The following is a 19,413-nucleotide window of genomic DNA, read 5'->3' as shown; positions in this document are numbered from 1 at the left end:
TTGGAAAATTGCAAACCTTTGATATCATTCTGTCTTTGTCGCTCCTCCGATTGTTGTATCTCCCTCTCTGTCACAGCACCATTGGAGAGACAAGGATCTATCTATCCATGTCCCAGAGCTTCCTACTTTTTCCGCAACTGTCGCTGAAGTCAATTCGGAGTTTTGCTGGGTCTCCTGCGTGCTAGGGGTTTTGATTATCCATGCCTCGTTTCGCCTCTAACTGCCGTAGGATCAAGGGTGAATCGAGTAGCTCTTGTGATCATGGTAGAAGGCCTAGAAGGAGGAGATTTCGGGCTGTGGCTGACAACCCCTGACGGACTTTTGAAATTTTTGTTCACTCTAATTTAGATTGTTAAATGTAAGATGCGTCATATTAATGATTTCTCTACATAATTTGTATGCGTGGAGAAGAATGTGAATGAGAGCTCTAAATTGAAAAAAGTTATTTCCAAAGGAAATAATTTTTTTTGTATAAGGGTGGAGGTTTTGCGTACCGCTACTTTTGATAGAGATAAATTAATTCCTATGTCACTCCTAAATGGCAGAGCGGACACCCGTTTGCCGGTTGTTATGGAATGTGAATGAGCCTTTGCGTTTGGCAGTTCTGTTTGAAGTTAGTTTAGCGCTAATTACGATTTTTTTTGTATTTACGATATTTCGTTTTTTTTTTTTATTGCATTTTATTTAAAATAATTTTAGTTAGCGACCGTTAACCAGTATAGACGTCTATTGTAAAAGTTTGTATTTAAAGTAAAGAAATTCAATGTTTGTGTTAAATTAGTTATATTCAAACAGTTATAATAAAGTTAATATTCCTGATTACGTCGCACGCAGTTCTAATAATCTTGTCACGCGCGGCGTGAACGCCAGTAAAACCCTGGGTGCGCAGAGACCCAGCAAAACTCCGAGTTAACTTCAGCGACAGTTGCGGAGAAAGTAGGAAGCTCTGGGACAAGGATAGATAGATCCTTGTCTCTCCAATGATGTTGTGACAGAGAGGGAGATACATCAATCGGAGGAGAGACAAAGACAGAATGATGTCAAACGTTTGCAATTTTCCAAACAGTTATTGTAATTTTATGAGGCGAGGAAGCGACCTTTCCGGCTGATTTTTTTTTAAACTGTTCCTTATAAAATACCATTGCGGGGGACACATACAGATTTTGCAATTCGCTTTTGAAACGTGCTAAAAATACGTTTAAAGACAATACATTTTTTGTGGGTCTTCTTCCAAAAATCTGAACGTATTCCCCACAACAGCATTTTACAAGGAACAGTTTAAAAAAAAAAATCAGCCAAAAAGGTTGCTTCCTCGCCTCATAAAATTACAATGGTGGTGTCGCTACGATTGAGACGATTCATATGCCAACATGGCTACCTCAATATCGTGCTTTCCACCGCAGCGCTGTCGTCGTCTTCCTTTCTGTTACCGTGTCGACCATCTAAACACGCTTTTCGACTTGGTTCGCAGGTATCCTAGTCGGGTCGGGTTTTTTGCGCACGCGCAGCGAACATAGCATCAATGAAGTATACGCACGACTAAAAAGGTGTATCTTAATTACTCCTGCATAATTTTACAAATATATTCATGATTTATGGACAAATGCAGGACAATATATAAAGACAATATATAAATATAGACAATATATACATAATAAAGACAAATATATTCATGATTTCGCGCTTATAGCCACAATAGCCATAGCACCCCACACCTATTACCCTGGATACGACACTGTTGACGGTCATTCTGGCAGTACATGGGCGAAAAAACTTGGCCTGGCTGGTATCACTGATCGTAGTATCGTACATAAGATATCGCTAGTTCGATCCCAAGCTGCTGTATATTTTTTTTATTCTTATTTTATACTTTGTTCGGTTGCCGAACATCTTGTATAATTTATAAAAAAAAAAAATTTTGATATAAGAGGTAATATGAAATATAAAATACAAACTAGCCGAATACTTTCCTGTTTCGCTGTATGTATATCGTGTTTGGTCTCATTGTAATCATAAAAATCTTACAAATACATTGGAAAAAGTTAGATTTAAAAAAATTAATAAATAAAAATGTTTTATTGTTACATTAGTATTGTCTCGCGCCCGCCGATATGTTTGGTTCCTAGCTTCGTGCCTTGGATCGCTCTCTCTCTCTCTCTCTCTCTCTCTCTCTCTCTCTCTCTCTCTCTCCTCTCTCTCTCTCTCTCTCTCTCTCTCTCTCCTCTCTCTCTTTCGCTTTCCTCTCTCTATCTCTTTCTATGTTCGCGCTCGGCTGGAGCCGCTTGTAAACTTAGAATCGACACCTCGGCTGGTTATTATACCTACATACATTGTATGTGTAACCAAATGTTTCAATCAGCTTCGAATCCGTCCAAAGTTTGAAGGCGTCGACGAAGTAGAAAGAGACAGTTTGATGAAGAAGAAAGAGAGACTGACAAGGGAACGGGCCCAGATATGACGCTAATTTTTTGATGAGCCTTTGCACAGTGGAAAACTGAAGCGAATGATATTCAGTTTTGGGGGCAGACGATTTATAGTTTACGAGATATTCAACATTGAATATCTCATAAACTATTATAAGCGATTCTGTCAATAGCGAATTCGGTGTGGTCAGGAAAGCATCAGCATAATAATTCCTCTGTCGCGAGTTCGAGTCCCGTTGAAACATTCTTACACTATTCTTTTTTTTCACTTTCTTTTAAAAATACATTCGTTAAATATGACTTATTTATAACTAATGTTCGGATATATTTTTTAAAACAAACAATTTCCATTATGATGTACATGAACTTGGGTGATAATTTTCGAAAAAGCAGTGGAAACAAAATTTGTAATCACCATGTACATCGAATGAATGCTTTAGATTCACAACTGCAAAATTGTTTATTTAATTCTACTGGGAATACCGCTTGATTTACGTTAATGAAATGTACTCGATTTTTTGATAGCCATGATGCGTATCAAGCATATCTATGTAGAATAGAGATAAATATATTGAAATTCATTATATAAATAGAAACAAGTACAGCAATGTCTCGAAATAAGTAACTCGATCGGGACCGGCGAGTTGCTTATTTCGAAACAGTTATGGTATATTCGGCTTGACCGTTCTCGAGCGTGACGAGGAGGAACCCGTAGACAAAACAGGGGGTTCGGTGTAGCGGCAAACTATAAAGTGATCGCTCGAGCACGGGTGTTATACTTTGGAGAATGATAGAAGATAACATGCTTTCTCATTTTAACACTAGTAAAATCGAACGAATGGAACGTATACATGTACAACTAACAGTAGTATTCCGGAGAATACACACGCCAGAGAAAGAGAAAACATTACACACATTCTGTCCTCTTTACGCTTGGATTCTCTGCTATCGATGACTATTTCTTCAAAACAACTTGCACGCACTGAATCACTATCCATTTTCAAACTTTCAAACCTTCCTTCATGTGACTGTCACGATAAAACGAAATAAACTTACGACCAAACATAAAAATCGTTGTAAAGACTTACTCACCTACAGCAAGTAGGTATTCCGGCTGATATGTTACGTTAAAAAATTAATTTTAACCTTAAAATATGCGTAAGGTAATATATAATATGCAGTATATAGTACATGATATCCAAAAAGTATATTTCTGATAGAAAATTGAAATAAAAAAAAAATACTTCAATCGGGATTCGTACCCGGGGTCAAGCAGCGTTACAACCTAATACTCTACCAATGCATTCAACGAACCTTGCTAGATGCTTTTATTGTACATTGAAAACAAACACCCATTCTGAAAAAAGCCAAAATGGTTTTGCAGTACTACATGCGTACTACGACCCCCATAGGGTGTCGTTGCAAAAGCGATTGCAACATCCGTGCCTTCCCTTTGTTAGTGTGCTTTTTCTTATGTAATTACGTATATTCAAAAATAACGTTCATAAACGTTTTACCTTTCTTATTATACAATATTTTTTACATTGCATACTATCATTACATTCCACAAATAACAATTAGTACTTTATTATGTTCGTACCATATTACAAATATCATATCAGTTGTTTATTATTTACTACTTTGAAATTATCGTAACAGACTATTCTGTATCAATTAATTGCAATGCAATATAAACAACCTTAACATATACATGACGTTTCTTAACAATATAATATTGAATATATATACATATGCAAAAGTAAAATATATAAGCTCGGGCGCTTCATACTTTTAGTACGGTACTGAACCATGCTGAAAGACATTTTTAGATTATCGGCACACCAGCAGCAGGAGAGACGACACCAGCGCTGTGGTGTGCTGTGGTGGAGAGCGTGAAACTCAAGCCATTGTGCAAGCGCATCAGTCTTCTCGATTTCATAACGACAACACCATTGTAATTTTATAAGGCGAGAAAGCGACCTATCGGGCTGATTTTTTTTTTAAACTGTTCCTTATAAAATTCCGTTGCAGGAGATACATACACATTTTGCAATTTCGCTTTTGAAACTTGCTAAAAATACGTTCAAAGACAAGAAATTTTTTTGTTCAATTTTTTCCAAAAAACGCTTGACGAGACGATAGATTTACTTCCCCTGATTATGAAATGCATAATTATTATATGTTTTTTTCATTATTGTGCCTGAAAAACGGGAAAAACTATCTAGTAGTTCACCTACTTTCCGTTGGTGGCGCCAGTTTGTCTCCTGCGCACCTTTAAAAATAAAACTGCACGGACGCGTAACAGCAGGAAGTAACCTGACACCACCAACGGAGAGTAGGTGAACTACTAGATAGTTTCTTCCTTCGACCATATATACTTATAGACACGGCTTTAGATAAATGTTTTGCAATGATAAAATCATCTATGTGACGTCACATGAGAAAATCTTTTTTTCGTTACTTTGCTTCACTTCGATTCGTAGATTCATGTATACAGGCCGTGTCTGCGAGTATATGTATATGGTCCAAGCTTTGTCCAGTTTTTCAGGCACAATAATGAAAAAAAAAAACACAAGGGTGCGCAGGAGCCAGAGCCAAATTCCGAGTTGACTTCAGCGACAGTTGTGGAAATAATAGGAAGCTAGCAAACAAGGATAATCATAATTTGATTGAAAATAAAGAATCACTTATTTCCGTCAAAATCGAACGTTTCACTTCGTCGCTCGGTATGGTTCCTTTATCGTAACAAACATAAACATCCGTTTATTGGCGAAGGTTTCAATATACATGTTGAAACCTTAAAATTCTTAAGAACGAAAAAGCACTTTACTCGAAGAATTAATTGTTCAAAAGAAAAGCCCTAACCACAAAGAGAGAAAGAAATTATAAATGTGCAAATAGTATACATTCATCTTGTTTTAATATTATTTGACATTTTATTGTGTATATAATAATGAAAATATATTACAAACTCATATTCTGTTACGAGTCGCCAGATGAAAATACATCATTAGAAAGAGTACTTTTATTTTACAAAAAAAGTTTCACATTTAATGTGCTTACTTTTCTACAATGAATAACATATTGAACTGTGAATGGTTGTTTCTTTGTACTAAAATGAGCTCTTTGTATGTAGTATCAGATCAAGCTACAATACACGTTCTATGCTCAACAGTGGTGTATGTACATCCGAAATAATCATTGAGTATATTAAAACACAGAATTTACATTTTTTACCATGTTATCTGTTTCTGCAATGTCAACAAAATCCTTTACGCCTTTAGGCCGTACAGATAATGTTATGCGAGCACCGTTTTCATTCCATTTGACTTTGAGTAATACACAACATCCTTTTTCTATTTATAACAAAAAATATTACGAAATAACTCAAACAACTAAGTTATTATTATTAATATAAGATAGGAATACACGTACCAAGTTGTCCTCGTTCATAAGCAGCAGCCAACTGATTAACAACGCGTCTTTCTACTTCATATTTGATAGAACGAGCACCATAATGAGTATCGTACCCATCTGCTAAAACTGACAGAACTTCCCTATCCCACTTCAACTCTATGAAATGCCTTTCTTTTGCGCGTACTGCCCAAGTATCTAATTCTTTGCCCACTAATTTTATAAGTTCGGACCGGGAAAATGGTAGAAAATAAACGATTTCATTTATTCTGCCTAAGAACTCGTCCCTTCGGAAATGAGTTTTCAATATGGGTCGTACCTGCGAGGTATTTAATGAAGTAAATTGCAATACATTTTCAAGAATAAATGAACACATACCACTTCATCCTTAAATTTACGGGATATTTCAATGTGTTCTGGGGCCTGATCCTCATCAGAATTTTTATCAAGTCTGAGATTTAAAAGACGTACAGCTTCTTCTCTAAGTTGTATTGCATGTTTAGCAATTACTTCGCTTGCTAAATTTGATGTCATTATAAAGGTTGCATTTTTACATTCAATAGTTTTTCCTTTGCCATCTGTTAGCCTTCCCTAAAAAGAATAAAAACTGATTATTAGCATGACGATTTTCAATGCAATATATAAATACACAATACCAAAAGTATAATACTTCATCAAAAAGTTGTAATAGAACTGTTAATACATCAGGATGAGCTTTGTCAACCTCATCGAATAATACAACAGCATTAGGACACTTCTTCAAAAGTTTCGTTAATTGACCACCATCATCGTGCCCCACATATCTAAACAAAATAATGAAATAAAAAAATATTTCACTATATAAATTATACATATATTATGTATATGATATAGACCCTGGTGGTGCTCCAATTAGTTTAGCAACTTCATGTTTTTCCTGATACTCTGACATATCCAATCGAATAAATCCATCTTTCTTATTTTTATGAATATATGCAGCTAATTGCTTAGCTAATTCTGTTTTTCCAATTCCCGATGAACCTAAGAAGAGAAATACCAATGGATGTTCTTCATCTATCCAACCATTCTCTTTTCTTCTGATTGCTGCAATTATATAAATTTTTGTATCATTTTAATTCATTTATATATCATTATTTTATCGAATAAAGTAAACCTTACTGGATGCAACAATTGATATTGCTCCTTCTTGTCCAACAATATGTTGTTTTAAGCGTTGTTCTATTGGAAATCTACGACGTTCTTCTATTTCCTGTATACAATATTTGGGAAAAATATGGATAAGAAATAATACTATGTAGAAGTCAAAGATGAACTTTAAACATTAGTACTTTTTCCTTCATTATTTCATCATATTTCAGAGCATGATTTGTAAGCATTTCTTTTAGTTCTTTGTCTCTAGCATATTCTACTGCACGATGACCAGACTCATTTTCTATTGTTGGATTTGCTCCTCCATCTAATAATGCTTTTATACAGGCTTTTGAATCTGCTAGTACAGCATAGTGCAATGGCGTGAAACCTTTGAAGCTAGCTCTACTATTCAAACGGTCAGAAAATTCTTCCTCCCTTATTATGAGTACTAAAAGTTTTGAAAAGATATGTATGCAATAATATGCAACCAATTAATTATACAATAACGTCTATAATGCAATGTATGATATATCATTTTTCATGCAACTTAGATAAGCGAATTTTTTAATTGTTGGGCTATTTAAACTTTTTAATTATACAATTAGTTGCAAGCTATACCATCTAAAGAATTTATCCTTCTTTCTGCAGCGGTTTTATAAACATTGACAAATTCATCTCCTGCATTAACATCTGCACCTTTTTTTATTAATAGTTTGATTACTTCTACTCTTTCATTAATAGCAGCAACATGTAATGCTGTCCAACCTAATGTATGACGTGTATTTACATTAACACCATCTTTTAGAATCTATAAGCAAAAATGGTATTAATTATCGATCCATATAAAAAATAGTGTCATATATTTACCTTTTCTAATTCAGCAATATTGCCGTGTTGTACAGCTCGAAAGAACTGTTTTTCTGTAACAAGTAATCAATTCTTACAAACTGTTGTTTGTATATATATATAAAATGTAGCACGAAAAGTACATACCCTGTTTAAGATTTGGTGCTTCGCAAAGAGCTACAATTAATCCAAAACAACTTAGTATAAGTCCCAAATTTTTGTAATATTTTCCTCCATAGTTAATATCATATTTATTATATGCTACTTTTGTTTTCGTAAATAAAGAGCGAATTTGTTTTGAAGGAAAAATATCCAATTCATATAATGGATAAATATGTTTTTCTAATCTCCAACAAAGTTGCATATAACCTTTACTACTTTGATGGAGAATATTTTTGGTTTCACTAATTTTTCTAATATATATGTTTCTTAACAAAGTCTCTGAATTTTTAGCACTTTTTATACTTAAATAAAGTCGCAAATTACACAAACGTGCCATTTCATATGAATTTGACAGATACTTGTACATTTAAATCATGTGACATCTTCTTATAAATACAAAGCAATATTGCTTGTTAGCATGTAACTTATCGGTGCGTAAAATCATTGAATGACTGCCAATAGCTAATATAACGAATCACCCACATTAATTACACATTTTTCATTTTTGATACAGGCGGAGCGCTACCGTAATTCTTTTATTGAAGTCGGATGACATTAACGTCAGTCGGTAACCATTTGTCGTAGACGGATCTTAGATGTATTATATTATAGAAAGCTTGTCCACAATAAAGATATCCCCATAAAAAAACTTCAAAAAAGTAAAAAAAATTACGCCAAGTACATGAAAAAGTCTATGACAAAACGGAGTATTATCAAATAAATCACAAAAAAAAATAGAAGATCTCCAGAAAAAACTACAAGAAAGTAAAAAAAGATGTGAAATCGAAATAAGCTGCAAGGTGCTTTCCATCAATGTATAACACAATGTAATAAAATAATTTTTGGAAAAAATATAACCGACTTAACAAAATATTAAAACTGAACTAAAAAGTATGAAATAATTTATATTTTTTTTTATATTAAATTATATTGAATAATATATGAAATTTCTATTTCCTTTATATTAAATTATATTAAATAACTTTTCTTGAGGCAATGCAAAATTACAAATTACTTACATTAAAAATTACTTACATTAAAAATGACCAAACTTGTTTTAACTTTCTGTCGGAGGAACAAAACATATGACCTTGAATTTTTGTTATCATTGTATGTATTAAAAGTAAAATAACATTATTTCGGCAAAAAAATCACGAGAGAATCTAATTTAGAGTACTTACGACAACATTTAACAAAATCAATATTGTTTAGACGACAATAATCAATAAAGTATTATTTATATTATTTTAAGTAATATTTAAGAGTTATTCTGTTATCTTCTTCTATTTTCAGGTATATTTTATTGCATCATATATACATTTGATATTTAAAATAATACATTTTAAAAATTTGAATTCAACATATATGTTGAAACTATAGTATAACTATACATATACTTATACAATTATACAACTATATATATATACTTTATACTATAAAACTAGTTTATATACAGGGATAGGATGTTCAAGTAATTTATTCATTCATGTTGTAAATATTCAATGTACTCTTATAACATCTATTAAATGGATTGTCGAATACCAAATACATTTTTTTGTATTCGGTATGTGATTATTATTGATTACTTAATGATGGTATTCAGATTCACTAATAAAAGAAAGATACATCATTGTTACAAGTCATACAATGTGGCAATTCGTCGCAAACAAATATTTCTATAATCAATATGTAAGCCATGTACACACCAAAGCCAAGGCAATCCAAAGGTACATGTGCTTGGATGTCGCGTACGCCAAGATCTGATAACATGTGCTTTCAATTGTCTTGGCTCTTTGACTCTTTGGTTAGAATACAGCTTTAGACTTTAGACAATTCGTATACGATTACGGCATTTGAAAATTCGTTTCACGATCGACATATTGGCGTGTAAACCAATCGTTTCCATTCGTGATGTTATACTATATATAAATTCGAAATTTCTAAAAAAGGAAAAAAAGGTAGTATATAGGAAAATAATAAGAACTCATCATTACGTTTCGCTTATTATTTACCGATCTGGTAATTTCCTTCTGGTGAATTCTGTTTGTATTGATCCGTTACTTTCGATCCTTCGAGAGAGAAAGTTGACGTTATTCACGAAGGAAGATTCCAATGGCGCATAATTCCAGAATGTTCCAGAGCAACCAACCGACCAATAGGAGTTGTGTAGCGCAGCGCCATGATTGGTGAATTTGCAGCAGCAGAAGTTAGCAGAAGGAAGTAAGAAGTAATCACAGTCACCGTGCGGAGGGCATTTCGTTCAGTCTATTGCGTGATTGAAGCTGGAATAGAAGGGGTATCGTGAATCCAACGTTCACGTTAGTTACAAAACGGTTATTGAGCACCTGGTGATCCGGTTATACATCGTTTCACGAGGATAAACATCGAATTTACGGTCTAAGATCGACGAATTTATTCAGTGTCGTAAAGAAAACGTCGAACCAGTCTATCAACCATGGCTGCTATGTCCGTAATCGGAATCGACTTCGGCAACGAGAGCTGTTATGTAGCCGTAGCACGCGCGGGAGGCATTGAAACTATAGCTAATGATTACAGTCTTCGGAGCACACCGTATGTTTTCTTTATTTAAGTAATCATTTTCTAATTGTTTGTCTACCATTACGAGATACCGGTGCGCACCGGCCCCTCGATTACTCGCCTGCTCTTGCGAGTCATCCGATGGAAATTTACGTGAAAAAAATGTAATACGGAATGAAAACATAAATGATTGATCGTAGCGTAAATCGAATGTAGAATTCGGTGGGGATTATTTCAGCACTGCCATTTATGTCTAAATCGTTTTGTCTATTTGGGTGTCGTGTTTAATGTCACATGACTAACAAGTACAACAAAAATTCACAAAATTTGATATGTTCCTTTAAGGCAAAGTCCTCTACCGATTTCATTCAGAACGTTTTTTTAGCAAACATTTTTTAGCCAATTTAACAGTATTCTATTTTTTGTACAAAGAACAAAGGATTTGTTAGGCGACTCCGATTAGAAATATTAAAAATTTTTAAATGTGATTTGTAATTTGTAGATTATTTACTGTAATTTTATATATTTAATTTTATTAACTATATTTGTTAGTAACATGTTAGGAATTCAGAGCTTTTGAGCTATTTATTTTTCTTGCATGATAGTATTGAATTATGCCAAATATATAAATGAGGAAATTAAAAATACCAAAATATTTTTTAGTTTTTGTAAGTTGTTGAAACATTAAAGATTATGGTATACATTATTACTCATTTTATTATTAATTATTTTGACATAAAATAGCTTCATTACTTTTAAAGCATTAAATGATATTGCAGAAATATGTTTTATACATTTTTGGTAATATTTATTTATGTCTTTGAATATTTTACTTTAGAGGATATTATGACAAAGATGTCTATGATTAATGAATAATTTTACCTTTAAATCTTTTTTAAACTATGTCAACTAAATTTGACATGCATGCAGTTTTATAATGATCTAATTATTTTAGAAGTAATTCTTATTTACATAATATAGTAATTATCGATTTATACATGTTAAGCCAATAATAACAATACAAAATCAGTTTTGTGTATTTAGTTATATATTATATAAATAAAATATTAGAACTAATGAGAATGGTTGGTTTTAGATCATGCGTAGCATTCAGTGGAAAAAATCGAATTCTTGGTGTAGCAGCCAAGAATCAAATGGTAACTAATATGAAAAATACTATTCATGGGTTCAAAAGATTATTGGGTAGAAAGTACAATGATCCACAAGTACAGCGAGAGCTTCAGATGTTACCATTTAAGGTAACTCAGCAGGCAGATGGTGGAGGTATTGGTATACATGTAAGTTTTTGACATAGTTCTTATATTACTAATGTTTCTTAATGTTAAAGATTAAATACTAAGTAGTCATATATCACTATTTCAAACAATATGTAAAATAATCCTAATATTACATAATAAAAAATATGTAATTTTGTAAATATTCTGCATTCTCTTGATGTTATTTAGATCTCATTTGAGATATAATATGGTAATGCATTATGCTATTAATGTTCTTTTTAATGTGACTAAATTCAATATTAATCTGGGCATTTCGCCAGACTTCTCACATTTATGAAGACTCGTAACTTATTTATATCTCTTTAGAGCAGTTAAAACACGATGAATCATATAGCTTGTGATTTATAGATTGAAAATTGCAATAACTGAAATTTCAATAATTGAAATTATTTACATTTGCTTATAAATTTTAGGTACAATATTTGGGAGAAGAACAGATTTTTACACCTGAACAAATAACTGCAATGTTATTTACAAAATTGAAAGATATATCCGAAGCTGCTCTTCAGACTGTTGTTAATGATTGTGTTATTTCTGTTCCTTCTTATTACACACAAGCTGAACGTCAGGCACTATTAGATGCTGCAAGAATTGCAGATTTAAATGTTCTTAGATTATTTAATGAAACAACAGCTACTGCTTTATGCTATGGCATTTACAAACAAGATTTGCCAGGGGCTGATGCACCTCCAAGAAATGTAGTCTTTGTCGATTGTGGATATGCTAGCTTACAAGTAAGCATTTGTACTTTTCACAAAGGCAAACTAAAGGTGAGTAACAATTTTAAATTAATTTAAATTAATGTGTAGTAATTATTTATAAAAATTTAAGTTGCTTTGTTAGAGAAAGAAATAATTCCTTTATGGTTATGGGAGTTCTCAAAAATATAAGGGTATTACCTTTTTTCATTGCATTAGATTACATATTTTGTAAATGTTATTTGCAGATGTTAGCAAGTGCAGCTGACAGTCAATTAGGTGGTAGAGATATAGATTCTATTTTAGCAGAACACTTCTGTAAGGAGTTTCGTTCACGTTACAATATTGATGTACACACTAATCCACGTGCATACTTAAGGTTATTAGCAGAGGTAGAAAAGCTGAAGAAACAAATGTCAGCCAATTCAACAACGCTTCCTCTTAATATCGAATGTTTCATGGATGACAAAGATGTGCATGGCGATATGAAACGTGCAGATATGGAAGCAATGTGCGTACATTTATTTAAACGCGTAGAATCAACATTACGGCAGTGTCTTGAAGATTCTAGTAAGTTTTAATTTTAATTAAATTTAATTAAAATTCTCATTGCAGATATATCTTATATGTATGTAAAATAGTAAATCTTTTAACTGGTAATGTTTTTTGTAGAATTGAAATTAGATGACATTCATTCGATTGAATTAGCGGGAGGTTCTACTCGCATTCCCGCTATTAAACGACTAGTGGAAGATGTCTTTGCCCGTACTGGATCTACAACACTGAATCAAGATGAAGCTGTTGCTCGTGGGTGCGCACTTCAGTGCGCAATGTTGAGCCCTGCAGTAAGAGTCCGTGATTTTGCAGTGACTGATATTCAACCCTATCCATTGAAATTAACATGGCATGCTACCCAAGGCGAAGAAGGGTACGTTTAATTTGCATTATATATATATATATCCTATGCTTAAGGGGGTCCTTGTTGACCGAAACATTAATCAGATTTAATCATTTTTTTTTAACTATTTGATAGATGTTTTTACTCAATAAGATAGTAACCCCCTTTAACTATATTTAAATAACATTCTTCTAAATTCTATGAAATTTACTATATTAGTGAAATGGAAATCTTTGGACACAATCATCCTGTACCATTCTCAAAGATGTTAACATTTTATCGATCGAGCCCATTTACGCTCACTGCCAGTTACAGTACACCGCCACCATCGTATCCTCAAACTCACATTGGTATGCATTTCCAGACTTTTTCTATTATTATCTGTATTATTTATTTATTTAATAAAATTTGTTTAGGTGTATTTTTAATAAAGAATGTAAAACCAACACCAGAAGGCGACTCTTCGAAAATAAAAGTAAAAGTAAGGGTGAATTTGAATGGAATTCTCACTATTGCTTCGGCATCACTCGTCGAAAAACGTGAACTTACACAACAAGAAAAAGAAGAAGAAGACAAACAGCAGCAACAACACCAGCAGAATAACATGGATGTTGATCATCAAGATAAAAAAGACAAGCCTGATCAAGAAGCACAAGCTAATGAACCACCAGCACCTGAGGTATGTGAATTCATAATTTCATTCTATTTAGAATAATAAAAACAAATACATTTTAGCGTACAATTGTTCTAAATTAACTTATATGCAGAAATGGGCACATTTGAATGATTTTATAATTGAAATATGTCCAATAAGCCGAATGTATGTATTCACTACTTAGAACAAACTATGATCTAAGGATATTGTATTCTGTAATGATCAAATATTGATACTTACTTTAAATACCGAATATACTTCGAATACTTCTCGAAATCCATGTTACGCATTCTTATTTATATAATATCTAATACTAGTAATATGTGCTTTATAATTCGTATATAAAAATATGTGAAATTTCTTCGATTCCTTCTTCGACTAAATAATAACACATGCTTCACTACTAAACTAATCTCATTCAAGAAGGGTCTAACACTTGAGTAAAACTTAAGTTGCAACGAAATATTAATTAAACAACGTTTCTAGATTTATTCTATTTGGGAGAAATTTTTTTTTTTCAAAGTACAAAATTTATATGTCATGAGTGTCTGGTGCATGACTATGTGAGTTTGTTGTGGTTTAGGTGAGCATGGATAAAACACGACGGAACTCAGATGCTGATGATGGTGGAAGAGGTGCGAGGGGTTGTGCCCCTTCCTACTCCTCCAGGATTCTCTCTTGGTTCAGCTCGGTACGCGACACACTATCATTACTTGGACCCATATGCATATGTTAACTGAAATATATGCAATGATTTCTGACTTTCGCCTTAGATCGTTGCATTGTTGTAATTCGTAATGGCTACACGAATATCTTTTTATGCGTAAAGGTGATATAGATTTTTTATTTCTTTCATCACGTCAGCATCGTCAGTCATTTGTTACAAGATCATTGCGGTCCTAGACAAATTCAAATATCCTGCATGATTATAATAATCACATACTGAAATTTGATTTTGCAAAACTTCCATATTTGATACCTGTTCCTCTTCTATTTAAGAAAAAAAAAAATATATATATATACACCTATACATATATCTATACACATCATTACGCAATGTGAAGGGATGATAATATAAAATAGTAGAACAACTACGTTATTTCTGTTATCTCATTCCTTGAAAAATTTAAATATTATTGTAAAGTGGTTAAACGTTAAAAACGTTAATGTACAAAGCAATTTGTACATCACTTATGGAAGCTTGTTATTAATCGTAGTTCTTTTAGTGCATGCCATTTAGTTATATTCAGGGTTTTTAAGTCTGTATCGATTTCTTCTGCAAACTCGGCTAATTATAATGACATGGAGAAACTACTAAAATTAAAGTAGTTAATTCTAATCAGATAGAAACTGATATTTGAATGTATTCGTAGATACAAGAATATGCATAATTTGATTCTTTAATAACGTGTATTAATGCATATGGGTCCAAGGTACAGCTGTGTCACGCCGTGCTGTCTGTCTTTGCTCTGTTATTCTTTTCACTGGGTCGCAGAAGGAAAAGAGACAGTAATTTTTAGTAATGGAACAATTATCAATACCTCGAAATTGTGAAGGCAGGCAATGCGGTTCGGTTTTCGATTCGTGTGATACAAGACAATGATAATTTCGAGCATATATATGTTTCTAAATACTTTAAACTCGTAAGATCGGAGTACTTACGAATTGAAAACTGTTCGCATCAAAATATGCCCCACTTTTTCCTCCACTCATTTCTGGCATCACCTGACTTTCAATTTACCTACGTATGTTTTGTCTCTAATATTTCTTTTTGTCAATATGTGGCACTGTTACATTTCTTTTATATATTATAGTTTGTAAGTCGTCATATTAACAACAACCAAATATTTTAAAGAAGTTCTTAATTCAAAGTGGATGTCCAAAACTGCAAAATTTAATTTGCTTTGCCTTTCAACATTGACCTCTTACTACATGGCATGTCATATAATAATTTTTTTATTTTACTTTTTTATTCTTCATTGTTTGAAGAAAATTTACATAACACAGTCATGGTAGAGTACATTTTTCTAAATGTTACAATTCAAAATTATTAGAAATACACGCACAATTGACAGTAAGAAATAAATTGTCGAGAACTTTATCTGAAATTTTTATATTTATTTTCTATTTAATAAACATTGCCAAGAAAAGCAACCATGTAGTAAGGAGTTAAACGTCTTGTATATATGTTTCCCTCACCATTCATAAATAAGAAAAAGTATACACAAGTGAACTTTTTCTTAAAAAAAAGCTTACACTGATTAAAATAACACAAAATTACTCATTTGTATTACGTATATATTTTTTTTAGGAAGATGACAAGGGTGAGGAAGGTAAAGGTAAAAAGAAAATTCCCGTTCGTACTATTGAATTACCAGTTGAATCATATGGATGTGGACTCTCCCAACGCGACTTGAATGCCGCGTTAGAGAAAGAGGTATGTAATATTTATTGTTATACACATACACTCTCTAACATGATTTTTGTATATCAGTGTACATTGTATCTTTTATAGTGCAAAATGATTGCTGAAGATAGACAAGAAAAAGAACGTGTTGATGCTCGCAACGCATTAGAAGAGTATGTTTATGATTTACGTGCTAAATTATCAGAAGAAGATCAATTAGCTACATTTATTACGGAAGCAGACAAAGAAGCACTTTGTCGTATATTAGATGAAACTGAAAATTGGTTATATGAAGAAGGAGAAGATTGTCAGCGACAAGTTTATTCAGAACGATTAACCCGCCTTCAAGTGAGTCACGCTTATCTTTTATCTAATATTTAATTAAGCATATTTTATCCTCGAAACTCCAAATCATGTCTTTTTTTATTATGACTTTTATTGTACTTTAACCCTTTGCACTCGGCACCATTTTGAATTATAATCATTACGAAGTAAACCGTCAACTCAATATTGGATTGAATTTCTAATTAGTCACAAGGTGAACCAATAAAAGAAAGACGAATGGAATTCGAAGGCAGGAATCACGTTATGGATGAGTTAAAGGGATCGTTAATGGGAGTTAATATGGTAGTAGAAGGTATTAAAGCATCCAATGGAAAGGATGATAAATATTCCCACTTAACAGAGGAAGACGTAAAGAAGGTTGAAAAAGCTGTACAAGATAAGTGGCAGTGGCTTGAAGAAAAAAGATCACTTCTTGGAAGTACACCTCGTACGCAGCAACCACCAGTTACTGTAGCTCAAATACGTGCTGAGAAACAGGTACGTCGGTTACATTACACTTTGTTATTTACTAATTATATCATTCATACCTTTCGTTTTTGTTTCATAGGCATTTGATAATATTGTATTACCAATTCTAAATAAACCAAAACCTAAAGTCGAAGCTTCAAAAGAAGAGAAACCAGTAGATAATAAAACTGCTGATGATCAGAAGACCAAACAGAATAGTCAAGGTAATGGCCACCCTCAGGCCAATCAACAGCAACCTCAAGAAAAAATGGACGTTGAGTAACAGTCATCCCATTTTTTATGTTTTAATACTGCGAAATCTACCTTGATTAAAATAATGAAAATTATTTCATCATATAAGTCATCTTTATCATGTCACAAAAGCACCTGAAACGTTTTCGTTAGCACATGCGAATTGTTTGTTTCTTTTCTCTTCCTTTTACTGTTATTGATGTGATAAGTTGACATATTTAAGAACAAAGCGTCATTAATTTAAATATATTGAAAATTGAAGAATTTTTTGTAGACTACAATAAGCGGAGTATGTATGTGTTCACTTTACATTCAATTAATTTGACAAACATTATTTCATTTAAATAAATAGTAATATTTAAAAAAATGAATCCGTAATTAAGAATACAAGCTAAAATTTCTCTATAAAGTATTATCATTTCTTGATGGTTTAGAATAAAGGAATAAATAATTTCTTTTTCATAACTTGAACATTTTTCATTTCGTTTTTTATGAACAATGAACCATTAAATCTGTACGGTATTTGATTAAGTACCATATTAAATAGCATTTATAACGAAATGTATAGTTCTGTTTTTTGGGAAATATATATACTTGCATCATTTCGTTAATATTTAATCAAAAAAATTCTTCAACTTTTAATACATTTTCGAGAAAATGTAAAACAAAATTTTGATCAGTGGAGCTCTTTGAAGAGATTTCTGATTTCATTGCCAGTAGAAAGATTTAATACTTTGCGCTCTATAATATTTAGGGCAAATGTTAAGTTAGAACTAATGACTAAATTAAAATGTGAAGTAGTTAATATCGCTGGCGATCTTATGTATTTAATAATGCAATAAGCATTCATTCCAACATTTTCCCAGGCCGACAGCAAAATATTCTGTCACAAACTTTTGTTGCATTTACAATACTTAAATAAATTAATAATTTCATTAAAGAAATTTATTAAGCTTGTTCCAGGATTTGCTTTACAGTACCAACAGTGGCGTCTGTAACGGGACTACAAATTTGAATTATTATATATACATTTTATAATATTGTCAAATTTCGATGACATAAAATTTCTAAAAACAAAATTATAGTTAGATATATATCGTTGTACATAATACGTAGCCTTTCATAAAGGTAATGTTTCCCTGTTTTAATTATATCTCATGTCATACAATAGACATCATTTAAAGTGCATCAGCGTTCTAAGAAAAGTTTTTTTAAGTTCTTATAATTCTTTAAGGTACTGTTTCTTATCAGCATTAAATGAATGGTATTGTTACCTTGTATATTAATCGCAATTCATCTGTTACATTTATTCTACAAACAAAAAAAGAAGGAAAATTAAATACATCCCCCAATTAGTGTCATTAGAGTTGGGTTTGGTATTAATTGCATTTTAAATAGTTTTTCACATTACTTTCCGTCGATTCAAAATTATTCTCAAAGCTTCGTTAAGGAAGTACAAAAATCATCAGCCTAAAGTTATAAATATAAATTCGCCCCTAATCATTGTAGTACTGTGATCACAAAGTGCACTATATTGATTTATCTAGCTGGTATTATATATTGAGAGTCACTGTAGAACCTATCGCAAAATTCTTTGAATATAAAATAAAATACGCGATGAGATTCTATTCTACATAGATGTATGTATGTTACAAAGTTTGTGCTGTACAATATGTAAGTTTTGCGTGGGAATGTTTTTGCTTCTTTATTTAGCAATTATATTGCATTAACAGTACAGGTTTTTGCGTCAACTACATATTTCACAGTATTCAATAAAAAAGAAATATTACCTAACATTGACAAAGAAGTATGTGAATAGGAAAATGTAATGCAAAATAATGTAACATCCTTCTTTCGATAAGTGTACGCGAATAAATGTGTTATCAAGAAGGTGTACTT

General features: G+C 32.2%; 2 protein-coding genes across 3 annotated transcripts; one reads left to right on the top strand and one right to left on the bottom strand.

Moving 5' to 3' along the window:
- Positions 1-5,336: 5,336 nt before the first annotated feature.
- On the bottom strand, positions 5,337-8,836 carry LOC128872485 (caseinolytic peptidase B protein homolog). Its single transcript, XM_054115267.1, has 10 exons — positions 7,962-8,836; positions 7,836-7,888; positions 7,587-7,776; positions 7,166-7,416; positions 6,996-7,086; positions 6,713-6,920; positions 6,508-6,640; positions 6,216-6,428; positions 5,859-6,156; positions 5,337-5,779 (listed from the first exon to the last, which is right to left on the bottom strand). The coding sequence occupies exons 1-10, from the start codon at positions 8,341-8,343 to the stop codon at positions 5,634-5,636; spliced, it is 1,965 nt and encodes a 654-aa protein (XP_053971242.1). The 5' UTR covers positions 8,344-8,836; the 3' UTR covers positions 5,337-5,633.
- Positions 8,837-10,230: 1,394 nt separating this feature from the next.
- Positions 10,231-19,404, top strand: LOC128873715 (97 kDa heat shock protein). Of its 2 annotated transcripts, XM_054117482.1 has the most exons (12): positions 10,231-10,547; positions 11,611-11,812; positions 12,226-12,582; positions 12,759-13,080; positions 13,183-13,438; positions 13,628-13,758; positions 13,825-14,087; positions 14,647-14,754; positions 16,375-16,500; positions 16,579-16,818; positions 17,002-17,292; positions 17,363-19,404. In XM_054117482.1, the coding sequence occupies exons 1-12, from the start codon at positions 10,432-10,434 to the stop codon at positions 17,543-17,545; spliced, it is 2,595 nt and encodes an 864-aa protein (XP_053973457.1). In that variant the 5' UTR covers positions 10,231-10,431; the 3' UTR covers positions 17,546-19,404. The 2 variants fall into 2 exon arrangements, with proteins under 2 accessions (XP_053973457.1, XP_053973467.1); XM_054117492.1 differs by lacking the exon at positions 14,647-14,754 and having other exon boundaries at positions 10,233-10,547.
- The last annotated feature ends 9 nt before the right edge of the window (positions 19,405-19,413 follow it).

Source organism: Hylaeus volcanicus, chromosome 1, assembly GCF_026283585.1.
Source record: "Hylaeus volcanicus isolate JK05 chromosome 1, UHH_iyHylVolc1.0_haploid, whole genome shotgun sequence".
NCBI lineage: Eukaryota > Metazoa > Arthropoda > Insecta > Hymenoptera > Colletidae > Hylaeus > Hylaeus volcanicus.
The sequence above is the reverse complement of the archived record's forward strand: the minus strand, read 5'-3'. Positions and strand labels throughout refer to the sequence as shown.